General features: G+C 55.5%; 9 protein-coding genes across 9 annotated transcripts; 6 read left to right on the plus strand and 3 right to left on the minus strand.

Moving 5' to 3' along the window:
- Positions 1 to 849: 849 nt before the first annotated feature.
- K452DRAFT_272899 (uncharacterized protein) lies at positions 850 to 1,834 on the plus strand (the record flags this gene model as incomplete). The annotated part of the gene is made up of 3 exons (XM_033539115.1): positions 850 to 1,189; positions 1,265 to 1,690; positions 1,745 to 1,834. Coding segments are annotated over exons 1-3 (807 nt in total), but the record flags the coding sequence as incomplete, so codon positions are not given.
- A 2,181-nt stretch (positions 1,835 to 4,015) lies between these two features.
- K452DRAFT_44939 (uncharacterized protein) lies at positions 4,016 to 5,642 on the plus strand. Its single transcript, XM_033546684.1, has one exon. The coding sequence runs from the start codon at positions 4,155 to 4,157 to the stop codon at positions 5,535 to 5,537; it is 1,383 nt and encodes a 460-aa protein (XP_033396791.1). The 5' UTR covers positions 4,016 to 4,154; the 3' UTR covers positions 5,538 to 5,642.
- A 772-nt stretch (positions 5,643 to 6,414) lies between these two features.
- Positions 6,415 to 7,019, minus strand: K452DRAFT_299128 (uncharacterized protein; the record flags this gene model as incomplete). The annotated part of the gene is made up of 4 exons (XM_033542189.1): positions 6,415 to 6,506; positions 6,568 to 6,631; positions 6,750 to 6,781; positions 6,878 to 7,019. The coding sequence occupies 4 exons, from the start codon at positions 7,017 to 7,019 to the stop codon at positions 6,415 to 6,417; spliced, it is 330 nt and encodes a 109-aa protein (XP_033396792.1).
- A 365-nt stretch (positions 7,020 to 7,384) lies between these two features.
- On the plus strand, positions 7,385 to 8,753 carry K452DRAFT_288454 (uncharacterized protein). The gene is made up of 2 exons (XM_033540656.1): positions 7,385 to 8,053; positions 8,133 to 8,753. Exons 1-2 carry the CDS (start codon positions 7,411 to 7,413, stop codon positions 8,432 to 8,434), a joined length of 945 nt encoding a protein of 314 aa, XP_033396793.1. The 5' UTR covers positions 7,385 to 7,410; the 3' UTR covers positions 8,435 to 8,753.
- Positions 8,754 to 12,153: 3,400 nt separating this feature from the next.
- Positions 12,154 to 14,448, minus strand: K452DRAFT_272908 (uncharacterized protein). Its single transcript, XM_033539116.1, has 7 exons — positions 14,104 to 14,448; positions 13,825 to 14,040; positions 13,746 to 13,769; positions 13,632 to 13,682; positions 13,454 to 13,572; positions 12,540 to 13,390; positions 12,154 to 12,474 (listed from the first exon to the last, which is right to left on the minus strand). Exons 1-7 carry the CDS (start codon positions 14,239 to 14,241, stop codon positions 12,161 to 12,163), a joined length of 1,713 nt encoding a protein of 570 aa, XP_033396794.1. The 5' UTR covers positions 14,242 to 14,448; the 3' UTR covers positions 12,154 to 12,160.
- A 2,134-nt stretch (positions 14,449 to 16,582) lies between these two features.
- Positions 16,583 to 16,832, plus strand: K452DRAFT_288460 (uncharacterized protein). Its single transcript, XM_033540657.1, has one exon. The coding sequence runs from the start codon at positions 16,639 to 16,641 to the stop codon at positions 16,807 to 16,809; it is 171 nt and encodes a 56-aa protein (XP_033396795.1). The 5' UTR covers positions 16,583 to 16,638; the 3' UTR covers positions 16,810 to 16,832.
- Positions 16,833 to 17,353: 521 nt separating this feature from the next.
- K452DRAFT_45005 (uncharacterized protein) lies at positions 17,354 to 18,005 on the minus strand. The gene is made up of 2 exons (XM_033546687.1): positions 17,737 to 18,005; positions 17,354 to 17,675 (listed from the first exon to the last, which is right to left on the minus strand). Exons 1-2 carry the CDS (start codon positions 17,859 to 17,861, stop codon positions 17,450 to 17,452), a joined length of 351 nt encoding a protein of 116 aa, XP_033396796.1. The 5' UTR covers positions 17,862 to 18,005; the 3' UTR covers positions 17,354 to 17,449.
- A 357-nt stretch (positions 18,006 to 18,362) lies between these two features.
- K452DRAFT_44999 (uncharacterized protein) lies at positions 18,363 to 19,260 on the plus strand. The gene is made up of 3 exons (XM_033546685.1): positions 18,363 to 18,779; positions 18,835 to 18,971; positions 19,040 to 19,260. The coding sequence occupies exons 1-3, from the start codon at positions 18,554 to 18,556 to the stop codon at positions 19,076 to 19,078; spliced, it is 402 nt and encodes a 133-aa protein (XP_033396797.1). The 5' UTR covers positions 18,363 to 18,553; the 3' UTR covers positions 19,079 to 19,260.
- K452DRAFT_288462 (uncharacterized protein) lies at positions 19,038 to 20,146 on the plus strand. The gene has a single exon (XM_033540658.1). It carries the CDS (start codon positions 19,442 to 19,444, stop codon positions 19,976 to 19,978), a length of 537 nt encoding a protein of 178 aa, XP_033396798.1. The 5' UTR covers positions 19,038 to 19,441; the 3' UTR covers positions 19,979 to 20,146.
- The last annotated feature ends 310 nt before the right edge of the window (positions 20,147 to 20,456 follow it).

A 20,456-nucleotide genomic window follows, 5' to 3' on the forward strand; every position in this document is an offset into this window, starting at 1 on the left:
TCTTCGACGTTCGACCTTGGACTTTCCCAGGAGTTGCCTGTTTGAGCCAATAGCTAGTAAGCTCTGGGTTCATGCGCGGAGTGACCTGCGTACTGTGTACAGCCCACCGGAAGGCGCAGCTTATATGTAGCACTAGGCAGTCGTACGAAAATAGAAATCAAACACACAAACGTCAGAGCTTGAAAGCCACATGACTGTTCAACGGTCAACTACTACGTATCTCAACGCGTGCACCGGCCTCTTTTTGATTTACAGTCCAAATTCTTGCTGGCGCGACGCCACTGACCAGCACACAGGACTGTTGCCGTCGAACGCTGTCCAGTCAAAGACGATGAAAGTGGATATTTGAGTAGCAAAGCCGCAAAGCCGCAAAGCACCAGCTGCTTAGCGTGAATGAGCAGACAAAGAACTTGGATATGAGCTTGTCATGGGGCTTGCGGAGCTGAGGTGGCACCGAAAGTGAGTCCTAGAGCTGAACGACAATTCAGCTCGCAGAAGAAGGATTGGGCCGCGGATTTTAGACTTTAGGTAAAGGTGGAGATGGGAGTTGGAGAGAAAACAGAGAGCGTCGAGATGACAGAGTGAGGGGTAATGAGGTGAGATGCTGCGCGAGCCAATATCAACAGCTTCGACGATCGCGATCCGGAGGGTGAGATGCGCGCGCGTACATGCAGGCACGGCAGAAAGAAGCAGGTGAGTCGGGAAGTCGGGCGGGCGTTGATACGAGATGCGTCGTGGCGGGTGGGGTCATGGATCGATTCGTGCCCAGCCAGCTCACGTCGCACTCACCCCGCCAACCGAGGTTTGTTGCGCCACCGCGCGTCTCGCTGTCACCGCCGCCATATACACCACGCCTGCACGCGCTCCAGGCACGCGCTCCTCCTCCACTACCACCTATATGCCTCCCATTCGCGTCGCCCAGCAAGCGCGGCCCGCTCCCGCTGAGCCGCCCGCCCAGCGCTTCGCCTTTCCCAAGGACCACCACCTTGTCGTCACCACCCAACAGAATGTCCTGTCGTGGGATGCGCGCGGCTTGACCAGAGCATTCACCTCCGGATCCGGCGGAATTCATGCGGCCAAGGAAGCAAAAGATGGGAGCAACTTGCTCGCTATTGCCGACAGCCAGGTCGTGCTGTTACACGACACCAACCGCGGCATGGAGAAGAGCTACAGGCTAAAAGGAACCGATGTACGTCGAGGAAACGCGGCGCAGCGTGGATTAATGTGACAAAAGCCCTATTCACCCTGCTAACGCCAGTGACAGGGCCAAATCCGACTCCTGGAATATTCCGACGACTCCAAGAGCCTCTTCTTCACCACCACCCTGCAGAATGCTGTGCAGTCTTACTCCCTCCGTCGATCTTGCCTGCTCGAGCCCGCACATACGCACCCCTCGCCGCCGACAGTCCTAGCGACATCCAACACCTCCCATCTACTTCTCTCGGCCTCCGAAAACCCGCCCACGATATACCTCCAGAACCTGACGCTGCGCACCCCGCCTGTTCTTATCCAGCCTCGCGCATCGTCGTCCGCTGCTGTCACCGCTTCCTTCCATCCGGAGCGTCCGAACGTTTTCCTCATTGCATTCAAGGACGGCACCCTCGCTGCGTACGATGCGACTCGGATATTGGGCAAGAGCGCTCGGGGCGGGCAAGGCGGAGAGATTGGTCATTTCAATGACTTGCACACTGTGGTGAACATAAGCACGGCCAACCCAGACGAGGAAGAAAACGGATACAGTGAGAGTATTGGCACCGTCAGTATTGGCAGCGTCGCGGTCGGAATCACTGGCGCAGCGTTCCTCCCAGGCCACCGTTCCAGGGCGGTTAGTGTTGGAGGGGATGGCAGGTGCCGTATTGTCGACTTCGATAGCGGCGCAAACATCCTCCGCACATGGCATGCCAAGGCTCCGGCCACCTCTTTATCGGTGCTTTCTCTTCCGATGCCCAAAACAGCAGGGTTCCGGCGGAGACTGGCCCAGGCGAGCAAATCAGCAACTGAACAGAACGAGGCGGGCGCAAATGGTTTTGCGAACTACATTATCGCTGTTGGCAGGCAAGATGGAAAAGTACTTTTGTTCGATCCAGTCGGGCTGTTGCTTAAGGAACAAACTGTGGATGCGGAGGCAGGGCAGGTAATCGACATTGAGTGGATGAAGGGCCCTGGATTGAAGCCTGCCAGCAAATCGCGGCAAGCTAGTCCCGTCAAGGCTAGGCCTGAGTCAAAGACTGGGAAAAGCTCTGCTCCCAAGGATATACCGAAGAAGAAGGCCAGAAAGAGCGTTGATTTTGCAGTCGAGGCACAGACGGATGACGAGGAGACCGCTGCCTCTCAGGATGTCTCCGAGTCCGAGGCCATGTCAACTGGAGAACCCGAAATGACGGAGGACGAGGACACAGGTACTGTTAAGCACGTGTTTGCCGAAGACAGCGGAACAGTCAACGTCAACCGATCGCCTTCTGCAGCGCCTGCTGGAGGTCTGGCTCCGCAAGACATATCAGCAATCGCTGCGACGAACTTTATGGATCTGTTCTCCCCTGTCAAGCAGCCGGCTCAGCAGCGACGGTCGCCTCGCGCACGACTTCGGCCGAGGATTTTGAGCACGACTTTCAAGGACAACGGCGCCTCGGGTTCTTCGTCGCCATCAAAGATTCCGCAGTTGTCTGCTGTCATTCCTTCTCTGCCACACCCCAAGGCCCAAGAGGACCCTGCAGCGCCGGAGGATGACATTGGACAGCTGCAGCACGGCAGCATGCGAGGATTCATCCCCGACGCGGCGGGCCAACAGGCCTTTTCAACCCGAAGCGCATCTCCAGAGCATCCTACGCAAGAAATCCGCATCGCAAAGACGCCCAACAACCGTACGCCCCGCGCGCGTAAGAACCGGCGCGTCTCGAACAACGTGCGCATGCCCTCCAGCAGCTCGGCGAACCCCTCCGCCAGCAGCAAGATCCTATCCGACATCCGACGCATCGGCGAGACGGGCTCGGGCAAGAAGAGCGGCCTGGCCATCCTGGCACCGTACATGAACCCCAAAAGCACGCCGCGTGCCGGAGCCGCAAAGTCGCCTGCAATCGCCGTGCAGTCGCAAAAGGCCCCCGCCCCCGCACCTGAACCAGAACCGGAACCCGTACCCGCGCCTGCGTTCGAGGACGTCAAGTCCCCTGCCTCAATCCCACAGTCGGAAGACATTTGGCTGACGTCGGACGACGAGGCGGGGACGCCTCACCGCCGCCTCCGACAGGCCTCGCAGCGGCGCCGTGCCGCGAGTGCGGAAGCTGGCGCCGATGCCGACGCCGACGCTAACGCTACCGTGGCGATGCGCTCGCCGCGGGGGCTGGAGCCTGGGTCGGCATTGTCGCCGGAGGGCCCGGTCGACGTCGAGGAGTACTTCCCACGCAGCAGCTCGCTGGTGCCGGGGGGCGGGAAGCGGCGGGTGCGCGGAAAGAGCGGGTTTGGATCCGCTACGGAGGGCGATGGCGAAGCGGGCTGCGAGTGCGGATCGGCGTGCTGTAAGGCGTTAAGGGGGGAGGTGAGGAGTATGAGCGAGGAGCTGAAGGCGCTTCGAGAGCAAATGGCGGAGATGAAGGCGCTGGTTGTTGGGAGGGCGTGAGTGGGGTGGGGTTTTTGAAATGGAGTGTGAATAAGAGGAGAGGGAACATATGGTTCTTGTTCGTTCCTTTTATTGCTAGCTTGGGTGGGTTTGGATGGTGTTGGCGTTGGTACGTGTCGATTGATACCCTAGGTTGGCTAGACTGCTACTGCTGCTGCTGCTTTTTGTTCTTGGATTGGAAAGGGGAAAGGGTGGGCTTTGTGTATAGCGAGCTAATGTCAGTAAGGCTTTGCATATCGAGGCTGTTTGGCTGTCTGTTCTACCTATCTACAAATATACTCCGTAGTGTCTTTCCTCAACGACTGCATCACGTGTCAGGGTCCAGGCCGGGCCCCGTCCAAGCTCAAGCTCCGGAAGCTGCCCCGGGCCTAGAGCGGACACCCGCCTGCGCGCCGCGTCCCAGCGCGCAGCTCCCCCAGCTCTCGAGCTCCCCCGGCTCTCCGCTTGCACACCCTTTCTCTCATTCTCTCTCATGCCACCGGAGCGTCTACCTAACCACCTATACGGACCACTCACATACATACTCAAACAAGACGCGTAAATGTCATACAGAGCCACCCGGTCGCCGCAGCTGCCGCCGCTCGCGCGCGTCCCGTCACGGGAGACGCGATCGAGGTCGCCGCGCCCGCCTGTGTCCCCGCTGTCGCCGCTCTCGCCCCTGCAGCAGGATCCGAGGGCCATGTTTCGAGGAGGAGAGGAAAGTTCTGAGGCAAAGACGGCGCCGAGTGGGCGGTTCGGTGGAGCGGCCTCCCCTCTGGACAGACATAGCAGGCGGCACAACCTCAACCTCGACCCGCACGACGCAGACGTCTTGGGCGGCATCTCGCCAACCACGTGTAACGACGACATCTCGCCCACGCAGCCCGTCCCGCCCACCCACCCGGACGACACGCACAGCCCGCCGTCGCCGCCTCCCCCGCCCCCTCCACCCGCGCTCCCGCTCTCGTTCGCCCCGTTCTTCACCCTGATCGAGGACGCCCACTCGAACGATGTCGCCCACCCCACCGCCGTGCACTACGTCTTCGAGGACGACGAGCCCGACGTCCTCACCAGCGCGCTCCTGCGCGCAAAGGGCACCGCGCCCGAGGACCTGCAGGCGTACAATTACTCGTACGCGTACAACCACACCCACACCCCCACCCACGGCTACAGCCCCGGCGCCCAAACACAGCCGCCCGGCGTCGAAGAGCGCGTCATCCTGCTCGACCTGGACGTCGTCGACGCCGCTGCCGCGGGCGGTGCCGCAGGCCTCGCTGTCCGCGCTGCCCGCAGCCTGAGTCCTGGTTGGCAGGTCTGCTCGGCGGCGATTGCGGCGGCGCCGACGTTCGCGGTTGATGAGGGCGAGGTGGGCGAGGGGGGCTTGCCTGGAGCGGGGAACGCAGGGCTGATGCTGAGGGTTGAGGGGGTCAGTGTTGGGGCTGGGGGGTTGGGCACAGGAGCTGCTGGATTTGGCGCGGGAATGGGGGGACTACCGGGGCAGGGGCTCGGTGGCATGAGTGAGGGCGCGGTTGAAGAGGCTCAGGCGCATGTGGAGGCGTTGTTGATGGATGAGGCGCGGAGGAGGGTTGGTGGGGAGGCGGTGCCTGCGATGGAGGAACTGTGGGCACGGTTTGAGCGCGGAGTCGAGGTGCTGGGGAAGGTTGTTGGGGGGGATGTGGATGCGGATGCGGATGCGGATGCGGATGCGGATGCGGACGTGGACGTGGATGCGGGCGTGGATACGTGCGTGGATGCCGATGCGGATGGGGGTGGCGGTGGCGGTGGACATGTGGGTGAAGACGTGGGTGAAGAGGCGGGTGAAGAGGCGAATGAAGACGTGGATGGAGATGCGGGGCTGGGCGTGGGTGCAGGTGTGGAGGCGAGTATAGAAGAGGACATGGGACGAGAGGGAGAAGAGGTGTTTTCGGCGGTGGGGGGCCGGTGAGGAAGTGAGAGTAAAAAGCACCCCACGCACAACTCTCAAACCCGGGCTCTCTCACACACTCCCCCCTCTCTCCCCACTTACTTTCAACCGTCCACATACCTACCAACTGCGTCACCATCCTCCCCCTCCCCTTCCTTCCTGCACTAGGAGTAGGTCCTTCACGCACGCACGCACGCACGATACCCCGGTTTGCGCACCGCGCTACGCTACGCTATGCCACGCCACAGTATGAACACACATGCACACAGAAGCAGAAGAAGAAGAAGAAGAAGAAGAAGCAGAAGAAGCGGCGCACCCCTGCACTCCCGCTAGAGCGTCCAGTGCCCGACGTTAAAGCACTCACACACACCACACACGTCGCAGCACAGCACAGCACACACCTCAGCATCTACACAACATCCACGGCGTCAGGGCTCGTTCACAGTTTATCATTTCCTTAAGCTAGTTCTATGATTGTTACATGCGCGGTCTAGACGGCGTAACTTACATGGGGCGGTTGGGCAGGCGGGTTCGTAGGTTCATACATACACGCACAGGGATCAAATCGGATCGGATAGACAGATGGGGGCTTTGTGTGTTGTTGTAATTGCAATTATAAGCACAGTCACAATAGTACTCGCAATCGCAATTATAGACGAACGCGTAAACATACGCATACGCATAGGTGCCCGGGTATCTTGGTTGATTGCGCTGTACTGTGCTGTGCTGTTCTGAGCTGTGCGGGTGTCTGCCTCGTTTGATGGGTACTTATGGCTGGAACACTTTCGTGCGCTTTTGTGCTGCTTCTTACTGTCTTCATTCACCATGCTTTCTTCATGCTGCTTCCTTCGTACTTCATGCCTCTTGCCTTCGCCATGCTTCCTGCTTGCTCCCTTCGTCATGCCGCTTGCGCGGCGGGAGCGGCGTTGCCGTTGCCGTTGGCGCTGCCGTTACCGTTGCCGGTGCCGGCGGCGCCTTTGACCGTGAATGCTGCGGTGGGTGGGGTTAGTTTGGCGTGTGTGCAAAGGGGTTAGAGGTGAGAGAGACGCACGCTGTCGACACATGGGGCATTTTTCCTGCGAGGCGTCTTGCCGCAGCCAGTCTTCTATGCAGTGCTGTTGTGGGTGTGGGTAGTTAGTTTGGTTGGTTTGAATGGAGGGAGAAGAGCATGACAGGGGAGAAGAAGAAAAGGGAGATTGAGGATGGAAGATGTGAGAGGGGAAACAAACGCACCATGTGGAAGGAGTGGTTGCATTGGCCCATGACTAGACGTAGGAAATCAGTATGTCAGTAAGTGTACTTTGTATTTAGAGTGGGTAGGGTTTGAGGGTTGGAATTGAGGTTAGGAAGGGGAAGCATACGCAGCGGACAAGCATCACCGGGAAACTTGCAGGCCGAGCAGGTGCTGTCGTAGGGGTTGCGGCAGATGCCGCACATGTCGTCGGCGGGCATGTCCCAGCGCCAGGCGGCGACGGCGCTCCACTGCTTGAGGGTGACGCGCATGGTTCGTGGTGGTGGAGACCGGGGTGAAGCGTGATAGGTTGAAGTGGTGGTGATTGTTTTGGTGCCTGTGGATCAAACAGCACAACAACAATAAGGCGACCCGGAGCTCGATGACGCGAGATGGCGGGGCCGTCACCACAGACAGCTTCCCGCTCTCCATTCGCCAGCTTCTCCTCACCTCGTCACCCACTCTCCCACTCTCCATCCAACCTCGCCTTCCGAGTGCTGCTCTCCACAATTAATCATCCCACTGCAGACACCTATATCACCGCTCCGCGCCCCAACGCGCTCCATCCCACCCACCATGCTCCTACGCACCACGCGCGTCGCGCCCACGCTCCTCATACCTCTCCGCCTCAAACCCGCCAGCTCCCGCTGCCCGACGCGCGCCATGAGCACCTCGTACAACCTAACCTCGTACCTGGTGACGCCGGAGCAGCTGAACGACGCGCTGCAGAAGAACGTGAACAGCAAGCTGTCGACGGCGCCGCGCGTGATCCCGCTGTGCGGGACGTGGTTCCTGCCCAACGACGCGCGCAAGCGCACCGGCGCCGACGTCTTCCACAAATGCCGCATCCCGTCGGCGCGCTTCTTCGACCTGGACAAGGTCAAGGACGCCCAGAGCCCGTACCCGCACATGCTGCCCTCGGCGCCGGACTTTGCCGCCGCCATGGGCAAGCTGGGCATCCGTCGCGACGACAGCGTCGTCGTGTACGACAGCGAGGAGGAGGGCGTCTTCAGCGCCCCCAGGGTCGCGTGGACCCTGCGTGCTTTCGGCCATCAGAGCGTCCACGTCCTCAATAACTTCAAGCTGTGGTGCGAGCTTGGGCTGCCGACGGCGTGGGGCGACCCCATTGAACACCCCGAGGAAGTCGAGTACCCGGTCCCGGAGCTGGACCGGGCCCGCGTGGCCAGCTTCGAGCAGGTCAGAGACATTGCGCGCAAGCAGGCGAAGGAGGGCTCGCGCGACGTGCAGATTCTGGACGCGCGCAGCAAGGGCCGCTGGGAGGGAACGCAGCCCGAGCCTCGTCCCGGTAAGCCCTTCCCGCTCCCCCACTCACTCACTCACAGACTCTTCTCGCTCGCCTCCTTCATCGCTAACGCGCTCCGCAGGCCTCTCCTCCGGCCACATTCCCTCGTCGCTCTCGCTTCCCCTCCCCACCCTCCTCGACCCAGAACACAAAACGCTCCGCCCGGCCGCCGAGCTCAAAACCATCTTCGCCGACCACGGCGTCAGCCCGGACAAGCAGGTCATCAGCAGCTGCGGGACGGGCGTCATGGCCGCCGTGCTGGACGCCGCGCTCGCGGAGGCGGGGTTCCCGGAGGAGGGCCGCCGCGTCTACGATGGTAGCTGGACGGAGTGGGCGATGCGCGCGGGGGACGAGGAGGGCCTTGTTGTTAAGGGGAGAGAATGAGGCGGTGGTATGCGTGGTTGGGTGTTGAGGGAGAATGTGTGTGTAGGGCTGGTGCAGAGGAGAAAAAGTAACGGCGGGGGCGTTTTGGTGCGCTGGCTGGCTGGCTACACGCGCAGGCGCTGATGCAGGTGTAGGCGTGCTCGGGCTGTACGTGTGATGAAACTGTACGATGATGATTTGCGTGTATGATACCCTTCGCTTAACGGAGAAGAAGAAGCAGCAAAAGCAGAGGCAGAAGCGGGAGTAACAGCAAAAACAGAAAAAAAGCAACGAAAACAGGCAGCTAAAAGGGAAACCAAGGTATGACGATACTAAAAGTGCAAATCATAAAACATTTTGTTTTCCTTTTCTCTCTCTCTCTCTCTCTCTCTCTCTCTCTCTCTCTCTCTTGCTCTCTCTCGCTCGTTCTGCTCGTTCCTACGCCGTCTCCCCACCGCGGGGTTTTGAAGCTGTGCGTGCTGTGCCTGCGCCTAGGCACTCATCTGTTCAGGGGTTGGTTGGTGGGTATTGAATGTTTAGTATAACCTCCCCTTCCCCACCAATATCTCTACACGCACACACGCACGGCTTTCCGAGTGAGGGAGGGAGGGAGGGAGGAAGGGAGGGAGGGATATAAAGTAGCTACCTATGTAGCTGTGAATGCGAGCGGTTTTAGGTACACATGGATGGGTGTCTGGAGGTCTGTATGCCTGGATATGGTGGTGGTAGTGGTAAGGAGAGGGCGCATGTTTACTTGTTTGTTTGTTTGCTTGTTTATGGGGGAAGGGTGTGTGTGTGTGTGTGGGCTGGGGTGGGGGAGTTGCGTGGGCTTGTGGGGGAGTGGGATTAGGAAGGGGTGTTTAGGTAGGTAGTGAGTGACACAGAAAAACGGCCCTCGACAATCAGCTCAACGGCAAGCTGACATAAACGCGGCAGCGAGCACTGCGCAAACCAGCAGTGCCTTCGATTAACTCGTAGCCCATTACGGGCCTGATCGGGTTCCTGGGATGGTGTTGCGGCAACTGTAAGTGGAGGGATCATCCGGGGCTGCTGCTGTAATGTTGCTGTTCTTGTGAGTTCGGATTGTTTTCTTCTTTTTCGTTTTCTTTTTCCCTCGTCTTTTCGTAGTTCGTCATCATTGCCGTGTGCTGGAAACGAGCGGGAGTGCTGGAAATTGCTGCTGGTCATGTTCCCTCCACGATGAATATCTGGAAAGAACCAGAGTATGTCTGTAGGGAGAGTGATACGGTACGACAGGGCCGGTTTGTGGTGGATGGCCGCCGCATCGACCACATGTTATCGTTTCTCTGCTTCTGGACCAGTGTATAGTGCAGATGTCCATGTAAAGAAGAAGATGACTAGTCGTCTTTGCGACAGTTTATACTCTGCCGTGCTACTCTGAACGCAATCGTCCTTGCCTTTTCTTGGGTGTTTGATCGCCTTGTTGCATCCCTTTTAACATCCGCCACCGCGAACCCTAATCTACCGTCTAGCGAGACAGGAGATGATATAAGTAGTCCCTATAGAGTACTCCTTGCCTAGCTCTCAGTCCGAGTCCTGGGTATAGGTGAAAAGGTCCTAGAGTGCACACAACTCTATATATCTCAACTAGGTCTCTTCTTCTACTACTCCGTATAAGTATCACCATCTCGCTTTACTGTGACGGACGTTAAGTAATGATAGACGGAGTGACGGCTTACTATAACGTATCTAATTAGCTATCTTGCTAACTCCGCGTAAATAGCCACTCCGGTGGAGCGAGCAAAATGTCTGTGCTGGTGGGAGAGTGATGGTAAGGGGTCGTAACATGGGGCGTGCACTATGCAGCTGTTTCGTAAGTGTAGATGTTACGTAGCAGAAGAAAGCTGAAGGATTAGTTGGAATTTGGCTGAGTTTGTTTGTTGTTGAGATTGAGGCTGCAGTGGTGGGGATTGCTTGGGATACGGCGAGACAGTGAATGGGCATACCAGTATGAGATGTCTATAAAACCCCATTGCCGGCCTCAGATCATGGCATCACAGTCCTAGATCGAGATGTTCAGAACGAACTTGGAATGCAAGACATCCTAAATGTGTGTCGTCCGCGGCGCACTCTTTAAAATAATACCTGCGGCTTGGGAAGCGGAGGAGGACTGGTGTGTAACTAGCTGTGATGATGAAGCCACTGGCGGTGGTGATGTGTAACAGCGTGAGGTGATGGTGGTGAGTGATACTAAGAGAAAATGCTGAAGTGTTTCGTGCCAGTATGGCCGCACATCCGGCCATGGAATTCTGTAGTAGTTATTTCCACCACGAAGAATTTTAACGGAAGGAACCACCACGACGTGTAGTTTTCCCTTTCATCTTCAGAATCTGGATCTCGTGGATTTGACGCTGAATCAATGCCTGTGGAGCGCGGTGCTTCTTAAATAGTTGATTGTGCCGCCCCAGAATGGAGCAATGCATGCACCAATCCAGTATTCACAAACCACAATACCACACCATACCATGCGGATCAACTTCAGTGAGTTCCCTTCAGTGGCCGCTCACAATAAACTACACCATCCTCAAACTTAATTGTTTTTTTACGTACCTCAACAACCCCAGCCGCTGAGCCATAAATTAGTGACGCGGAAACCACCTTCCTCACCGCGCTGGAAACAGTCATGGACAACACTCCTTTCCCACTGCATGAGCTGTGACTTTTGCTTGCAGTCTTGCTACAGACATCTTCGTCTGCATAAAAAAGCAACCTAAACACGACCGTAAGAGAAGCATAAGTACACCAAATGCAGCAATAGCGAATTTCCCTACAGCAAGGAGTAACGTCCGTCATCGGGTACCGAGATCCAGCGTATAGCCAGACAAAGACAGGGGACGATACAAGCAGTCCCTACAGAGCACTTCTTGCCCAGCTCCTAGGCCTAGTTCTAGGCATAGATAAAAAGGTTATAGAGCATATGTGGACTCTACATATCTTAGCTAGGTCTCTTCTTCTAATCCATATAAGTATCACCATCTCGCTTCGTGGTGAATCTCGATTAACGGTGACGGACGTTATCTGATAAAATTAACCCATAAAAACAGCAAAACAATCCTCTTGTCAAAGCAATGACAAGAGCCCACAAGTACGAAAGCGCGGCTAGCATATCCAAGTAAAAGCGGCGGACGTGTTTAAAATTCGAGATATTTCCCCTGATGCAGTCCTACGCGAAGCCTGTGCTCGCAGAGTTCGCTACCGGGTCGATTCAGCGACCAGACGTCTACCCGGGGTGTCAATTTGCTGGCCTCCGGGGTGTCTCATCACAACAGCAACACCAACATAACTAGCTTCTTCGAAACTACCACACCAAACAAAGCCTTTATACTTATTGCTACTGTCCGGCACGTTCACTGAGCGATAATGCTGTTTGTAGCTTTGCCAAACTGTTGGCAATCGTCATTAAGCCTTTGTGATTTCTGTTTGCTTTCCTGTTTGCCATGCGTCTTCCTATAGTTGAAGAGGCAGGAAGAGCGACGTCAAACTCGTTTGCAGGGACTTTCGGGGCATATATGCTCCCAAGATTGCCTGTGCCAATAGAAGTTGGTCTTGTAATATTGTGCACATGCATTGCTTTGGTGCAGTAGAGGGATATTGGCTTTATAGGCTTCGGGATTTGGCCCGGAATACCTGCTGCGAAGTAACCACGGGAAAAACAGCAGGAGAAGAGAAATTCGTTAAATTTAACTAACCCTTACTCACCCCTCCCCATCCCCATCACTCCACTCACTACACGCCCTCCCCCACATCCCCCTCTCCGTTCCCCCACAACCCGCCGCCCCCCTTAGGCACCGGCACCTTCTCCCTCACCCACTGCCCCTCCGGGTCTAAAACCTCGCTCGCCTCCTTCCACGCACCGCGCATCACTTCGGCGTGCTCTGGCGAGCGCGGCATGATCTTCGCCTCGAACGGCAGCGGCATAGCAACGAAGCCCTGCGTCAAAGCGTCCGGGTCCGGTCGAGTGCCCGACTTAGCTGAGATCGAAAACCCCCACAGCAGACGCGAGATGCCGAGGAAGAGGCTGCGTTCCGCGACGTGGAGGCCTGGTATACCGTTAGCTGCTGCAACGCACGCATGTATGTACCAAAACCCAAATTCCCTGACTCACCAGCGCAAATCCGCCGTCCGGCTCCAAACCCATAATGGTCTCTCTGCTCCCAGCCGCCCCGTCCCGCCGACTCCGCCGCCCCCATATCATCCCCCAAATACCGCTCGAAGCGAAACTCGCGCGGATTCGCATACCGCCGCTCATCCATATGGATGCCCCACGTGTTGAAGATGATGCCCGCCCCCTTCGGGATCCGAAACCCGCGGTACGTGTCCTCCTTGGTCGTGGCATGGGGCACGCCGCCCGTCGGCGCCGTGGGCATCCATCTCAGCGCCTCCTTCACGCACGCCCGCACAGCGGGCAGTGCCGGCGCGTCCGCCAACACGGGCAGCCGGCCCGGCCCAATGACCGCGTCGAGCTCGGCTTGCGCGCGCGCTTGCGCCTCCGGGAACAGCAGCATCGCCTGCACGAACGCGTAGAGCGTCGCGGCTGTCGTCTCTGAGCCGGCCTCCAGCAGCGTCCCTGCCATGTACGCCGCCAGGTCGTCCGAGATGCGCTCGGCCTCTGCCCCGCTGCCGGGTCTGCCTTTCTCAGCTGCTAGGACTGCTGCTATTGCTGCGGCCTCGGCTTCCCGCTGCTTTGCCGCCATTCCAACGCAGAAGCATGGGCGCGCTGTACCGGCTTCCACCGCATGCTTGGCCTCGAGCCAGAGCCTGCGGTAGAGCTCCTTCTCGCGGACGTGGTGCCGCTGCGCTGCGGCAGAGATGGGGAACAAGGATGCGGGAAGGCGGCGGAGCAAGGGGTAAAAGTCGACGATTGCGGAGACACTGCGCTGCGTAAGGGTGGTGAAACCTTCGATGCTGGCGAAGATGGCGGCGATGGCTGGGGAGTAGCTGTTCGTCTGGCGCCAGCTGGAATGATGGTTATTTGGGTCTAAAAAAAGGCGGATACAGGGGATGTGTATTCATGCTTACCCGTATACCATGCTCGTTGTTAGGGAGTTGGTGAAGCGCCGAATGTGCTCGAGGAAATGGTCCGGATCATCTAAGAACTCGACGAGCATCTGCTTGTTCTCAAGGTCCTGATATGGAACCTGTGCGGAAGACGTCTAATTCAGCCATCATCCCATGAGAAAAAAGAAGTATTACACACATATGAAGCGGAAACATTGACGTTCAGCAACTGATGAACCAATCTCCGGAGCTAAGCAACACCTATGTCAGCATTCTAAAGATTGGGCAGATCTTATGCAGGGTTGGTACGTACCATGCGCCATTGTGCCCCGTACCGCTGTAAGCATCAGTCAGCAAGCCACAAAACTCTCTTCATTAGACAACAAACCCACCATCAGCAGCAGTCTCAACCCCCCACTGCAAAGCTCGGTCCCCACATACATATCCATGCGATCACTGTAGGAAGCGCTGCGTCGGTCCAGCAAGTCTTTGACGCCCTGGCCGTCTGACAACACAATCACAGTCTTGGTGCCTAAGATTAGGCTGTAAATTGGACCGTACTCTTGCGCCCAGGCGGCAAACTGCTTGTGTGAGTCGTGTGTGGGCATCTAAGTGCATGTTAGCGGGTTTTCTTGCTTTTCTGTCCTGCAACTGTTGTGTAAAATACGTACCTGGTGCAGGTTTCCCAAGATGGGCAAACATGGCGGTCCCGGAGGGAAGTCTTTCGGGCGCAAACCGACGCGGCGGAAGCGCCATAGGAGCGCGAGTGCGAGAGTGACGCTCGCGACGAGCACAATGGTCGAGGGCATCTTGGTCTGGTGTACTCCAGTGCGATCCGGACTGCTATTCTGTGCTCACAAATCCGCGGGGCCCGTCTTCCAGTGCGTACTGTAGAGTCCTGATCTCGCGGATCCGAAGAAAAGTAGGAGATCGACCGCCCATGCGTGCTCGCGCAGAGCGCTTTATAGATTTTTCTGATACCCTTTTCCCGCCCCAATCATGCCCCGCCGTTTGCTCACCCACCCACTTGTCCACTCACACGTTACCTAGATTCCCGACGTTCAAGTATCGATCAGCGCTCTTACCCCGTCCGACCTCGAGCCTAGTAAGTCAACGTCACATCCATCCGGATGCAGCGAATTAGCGTGTTGGCATCGCTGCTGGACGTGGATGTGGTTGCAGCAGTACAAAGGGGACCCGCTTTTGCGGGCGGCAAGTCCTGGTCGCCGATGTGGGGTAACGGTGCGCGCATAACGGGCGTGCAGGGCACAAAAAGTTTGTTTGTCTAGGAGGATAGGTAATAGCTGGGATTAGAACTGGGCTGCAGGGGATGATGCCGGTAATTGTGAGATGATGATGCTCGCGGCAGGAAAATGCGACCAGTGGGTTGTCATACGAAACAGCAAAAAAGAGAGAAACAGAAAGACGAAAACTCCACCTGAGTGCCTCTAGATAAAGCCTTTACCTATGCTACGATCCGCTGATTGCGCGTAGTTCGTAGCAACTTCAACGCTTCGTTTGACGGCCATTTGGGCCGGCAGCTGCGTGTGTGGGTGGATACTTTTGCCAATGTTGTTGCGCGTCTCTGACATCTGATGCATTGTGCTTATACATTGCGGCTAGCAGGGCACCGTGGTCTCCAAGAGAAACCCCGCCTTGTCTCGGATCGTCTCGCATTCGTTGACCGATCAAGTGCCGAGAGCTCGCTGCTGCTGCTCGCTCAGCAAGTGAGATGCTGACTGCGTTGATGCGGTAGTGAAACACTTGGATGAAAGCCGGATGCGGGGAGTTAATGGCTCAAGATAAGATGGCGATGGTTGATGGTGAGATGGAAGTTGTGGTGGTGAGCCTGAGGCAGAAGTGGTTTCCGACGTTAACGGACTCTCGCTAGCAGCCAATCAGAACGACACAGCATACGACCAGATGTGGAAAGAGTCTTGTTCTTAGCGGCAGTGCAGCTCTTAACATGCAAGGCCTTAGATAATTTGTCCACCCCTTTTCTAGGTCTTTCCCCCACTCCATATGATAATATATCTACAAAGGACTGTACCACTTTTAAGCCGAACCTGATTTGCCGCAGTGTCAAACCTTGGGAGAGCTAATATTGCCTTAGAGCGCAGTCGCTTTCTCGTAGTTATCGGTATCCATCGGCTATACATAGCTTACACCATTTTCAGCTTGAAATAATTTGGTAATCCCGGATAAATCTTTGTCATCTACTGAAAGATTGAGTACTGTGGGTAGGTACTGTACAATACCGGAGGTAAAAGAGATGGCACTCTTAAAGTTGGAAGATACCTAATAATTATACATTCGCAAGGTTGTAAAGAAATGTGAATACAGAAAGCTTCGAGCCCGGTATATCAAACGATTTTCTACCTTTGGAAGAGCGTTGACCATATCCATGCTGTCACTGAATACTAAAACCCCCATTGCCATATCGCTGTCATCGAAATTTTGTGGCCGGACTCGGGGGTGGAATGAACGACTCGCTGCCTCCGCATCCACATTGGCTCGACGCCTCATCAGCAGCCCCACCGAACCTCAAATGCGCGCAGATAGGACACCTTTCTGGCGCAACGCCATAGTTGTTGACAGTCCCGCATCCGCAACAATACCAGTTGCTAACATTGTCTGATACCAGAGGAGAGGCCGTAGGGAACTTCGTGGGTACTACGGTGAGGGCCTTTTGGGGGACGGTCTTGACTCCAACATAGGAGTCAAAAGTGACGCCAGCGTCCAAAAGTAGCTGAAGAGCTTCCATAGTATCGAATGAAGCTGCATTGTAAACCATATCTTCTGTTTCACCACCTAATTGGCATTTGTGTTTCAAATGCAGTCCATATTTCAAAATAAGTCGAACAGTTGAAGCGTTGTTTCTTTCCAAAGCAATCTGAAGTGCGTGCTTATAATCTCCACTCAAGATCCAGAAGGATTGCGAATCATTCAAAACAACCTCAACCAAATTTATGTTGTCAAGTGAACCGATCGCCGAGAGTAAATCAGGTCGTGCTTCGGAACCAGCATCTAGAATGGTACGCAATATCGCCATATCATCCGTTTCGATCGACTTGTTTGGGAGATATTGCTTTAGCACCATAGGATCCAATCCGACTCCACGTTCCAGTAGGAGGCGTAATAGAGCTGAATTTTTCGTGACGACGGCCTGTTCTAGGGCCGTCATACGGTCAAAGGACCTTCCTCCGATGCCGGAGCATGAGTTTGGATTGACTTTAAACTGCCGCAATAGAAACTTTGCCAGTTTGTTGTCTTTCAGTCGAATAGCCTCACTGAGAAGAAACTCCGAGAAAGCCTCAATGGTCGGCCCACCGATTGACGAGAGTTGTTCAAGAATACAAAAAGTTGGCTGTTTTTGAATCCAATGAACAACGATTTCTCCCAGCTCGTAGGTGAAATCATTGCCCACGTGGTTGGATAGCAGATGAAATGCTAGCTGAAAAGCATCCTGGATGGTATTACTGTTTTCGGCTCCGGAAGTCAAGGCTCCAGGCTTTTCTGTTCCATCTTGGCCGGTTCTGGACAGGTTCATCATAACAACTTCAAATATCTGAGGTAATATCTCGTCCTTGGTCGGTAAAAGCGCATCCCGCGAACATGGTATGCTGGACTGAACTGCACCCAAAGCTTGATCCCCAAAAAGTTTCCGAAACTGGAAAGAAGGAAACTTATCAAGTTGCGAGGAGTTTAGTTTCGAAGTCGAGGGGATCGGGGATTTGAGTTCTTTCAGTGCAGGCTTTAAAGGGTCTGCGATATCAGGTACCTCCATTGTAAGGGTCAATGGTGACTCAGTTTTGATACCTTCCATTGCAGAATTTGAGGATGCCGCAATTTCGGGGGCTTCTATTTCAGAACTCAAGGGTGCCGTGAGTTCGGATGCTTCCTGTGCAAAGGCTGGGGGTGTTGCAACTACAAACCCTTCTGGCGTACGGCTACGACGGTCCAAAGCTGGAGGAGTGTTAACCAGTCAATAAACTTGACAGTTGATAGCAAAGTAGTTTAAAAAGCTTTACCTGGCTGAAACCGTTCCAGCGTAGAGGGCTGGTACCTTGATATTGCTTTGTAGACCTTCGCTTTGGGAATCAATATGCCGTCTACCCAGAGGTCGCTTTCTTTGCCGTCTAGTTTCCTTTTCTGGACACGTCGAGCAACTTTTTTCCATTCGTCAGGTTTCAATCCCTTGCGGAGTTTCCACTTCTTGAACTGTCGCTCGTATTGGCCCGCGCTGAGTAGATACTAAGTTAGGTAGAGCCGATGGAAGCTGCAAATACGAGGGTAAGAATTACTCTGCATGAAAACCATGTTTTTCTGCCATTTCGGCTACGACTTGGTGTCTGGTCAAGCCTTCGGCAAGATAGAGACGACTAATGGTGTTTTTATGGCGTTCCCATTGCTTGTCGGTGTCTGTCATTTTGTTCGATTTGGATGAATGATCTGGGTGTCAAAGGAAGGAAAAGGTCGGTGCGATGAGGAAGAAAGGTTGGGGGAGTGGATGATTTATGTTTCTCTTGACAAGGCTGAATTTTGGCGGCCGACCGGTGAGCTTTGCATGATTGGCTATTGTCAAAATCTGTTAGACATCCCCTCGTGGTTCCCGGTTGTTGATGATTGGCCCGTTCCAAAACCTCCTGCAGGCACACGTCCACCAGCTGAATCCCTCCCGTTCGCCGGCAGCCTGATACGCGTCCGAGGCTGTGCAGCTACACGTCACATACCGTGACACAAGACCAGCTACTCGACCCCTCATTTCGAAAACAAAAACAATCCAAATCCTTTGGCAGACGCCAGTGGATCAGCCTTGCCTCGCTTTGGCTCTCAATCTTATTGGCCAATACCAAAATCTGGAGTCGGCTACCGTAATGCACGACCAAGAGACACCGACTCAGCCTGATGCCTGTGTCCGTTAGACTCCTCCACATTCTGAAAGAGCGGAATGATTGGGCACGTCCAAAATCTGGAGCCGGCTACTGTAATGCACAAAATCGGTTCGTCCTGATCCCTGCGCCCATGAGATTCATCAACGAATAGGCACGTCTGAAATCGCTCCCGCTGTGGAGGCTGTGGACAAGAGGGAATGTGCAACGCGTGCAAAGTACACACCGTATGCTCCAATGCCGTTGGCACTGCCCTGATCCTCAAGTTTTATATCCGATGTTCCTTCACTCTCCATTCCCTCCATTTCTTGTGCTAATTCCAAGCTCTTTTGTGAAAATGTCGCTGTCAATCGAGTCCATTGTCGCTGTTGTCGGCCTCTTTATCGCTAGCCCGCCGGTAGCTCTTTTGCTGTGGAAGTGTCTCAAGAGAAGGCAACGGAACAGAGAACCAGAGTGTAAGCTCGGAGGGAAGGCTCTTGTGGAATAGCAGTCAAACCTAACGTACTCCAGTGCCGAACACAAGTCAGCATGTAGCAGAACTGGGCCAAAGATTCTACTATCGACCTGGAGCCCGTTGCATGTACGCGATCCGCACCCAAACGAGCTTCGAGGCTGGGATAATCTGGCCCATTCCCATTGCTGATGAGGTACGGTAATTCAATACCTGGCCACTCAACCAACCGTGAGAGATTGTCTTTCCTAACGCGACGTGTAGGAGATGGTTACTTTCCCAGTCGATCTTCGAGGTTCTTAACGTCTTGCACTGGCACTTCGAATGCCCTGGATTATTGGATACCTAGCGAAAGGAGACATCATCAATAAGCCGTCATAGCCGTCGAAGGGCAACCCGGAAAGAGGAGCAACACGGCCAACGGAAGCGGAGGTTGAGAGGGTTTTGCTTTACTTGTATGAATGGCGCAAGGAACAGTGTTTGATAGATGAAGATGGCAGCTCAAGCTGTGTTCGTGATCATGTTAGATGAAACTGCAACGATGACGCAAGGAGAAATTTCCTTTCCCGGAGGTTCAACGGAATTACGCCGCCTCGTCAACCGTACGCTTCTCCACTCCAATAACGACACCTTGCCCTTTCCTCTCCACACTCTACCACACCAACAATGGCCTCCGTCTTCAGCCCCAGCACCAGCATCGCCATCGCCGCGTCCAGCGACCGTGTCTTCGAGCTCCTCACCGACCGCACCACCTGGCCCACCTGGAACCCATTCATCCCACGCGCCGACCTGCTCCCCTCCACCACCCTCACTCCCACACCCTCCTCCGATGATGACGGGCACCTCAAGCTGCACCAACGCCTCCAATTCACCGTCCAAGCACCCATATTCGGCCGCCCGCGCATCGTCCCAGGCGGCAGCGTCGAGAAGGTCTCGCTGCTGGAAACGCCCGGCGCAGATGGCGTCTACCGCGTCGGTTGGGTGCAGGACATGATGCCGGCGTGGCTGATGCGGACGCTGCGCGTGAACGAGATCGTCGAGGAGGAGGCTGATGAAGACGGCGAGGCGCGGTGCACGTACCGCACGTACATGACGTTCGACGGGCCGTTTGCGTGGATCGTCAAGTTTGTGGTGGGCGCGAAGGTGCAGGAGGGGCTGGAGCTGTGGGCGAAGGGGCTGAAGGACAAAGCGGAGGGTCGGTGATGGTGGGCATTGAGGGTGATAATGAAGGAGCGATACACATGGGGAGGAAGATACAGCTGGAGCTTGACAGGGCGAGCTTCAGTATCTCGACTGAAAGTTCTTCGAAGAGGCTGGTACGGCTGGCCAGGTCTCGCGTTGTACAGAGGGAAAAATCTCGCGAAGACATCACGCGCCGGGTAAAACCAGCAGCCAATCAGCTATATTACAACATAATCCACACCAGCGAGCTTCATATGCGTACACGACCAACCAAGAACGTCAACCACCACTTGTACTCTGTCAAGATGCGCAGTTCCCTATACACAGGCCTGGGCAAAGAGGCTCATCTGCGAAAATTCCTTACCACTCGTTTTCTACCGAGCTAAACAGCGTTAATAGCTGTTTAGCCCACTGAAGCACCTTCAACAACCCACAAACCGCGCCCGATTATCTGACACCCGTCCTTAATCCCGCATCATAGTCTGTGTATGAAATAGAG

This window comes from Aplosporella prunicola, assembly GCF_010093885.1.
Source record: "Aplosporella prunicola CBS 121167 unplaced genomic scaffold K452scaffold_15, whole genome shotgun sequence".
Classification (NCBI taxonomy): domain Eukaryota; kingdom Fungi; phylum Ascomycota; class Dothideomycetes; order Botryosphaeriales; family Aplosporellaceae; genus Aplosporella; species Aplosporella prunicola.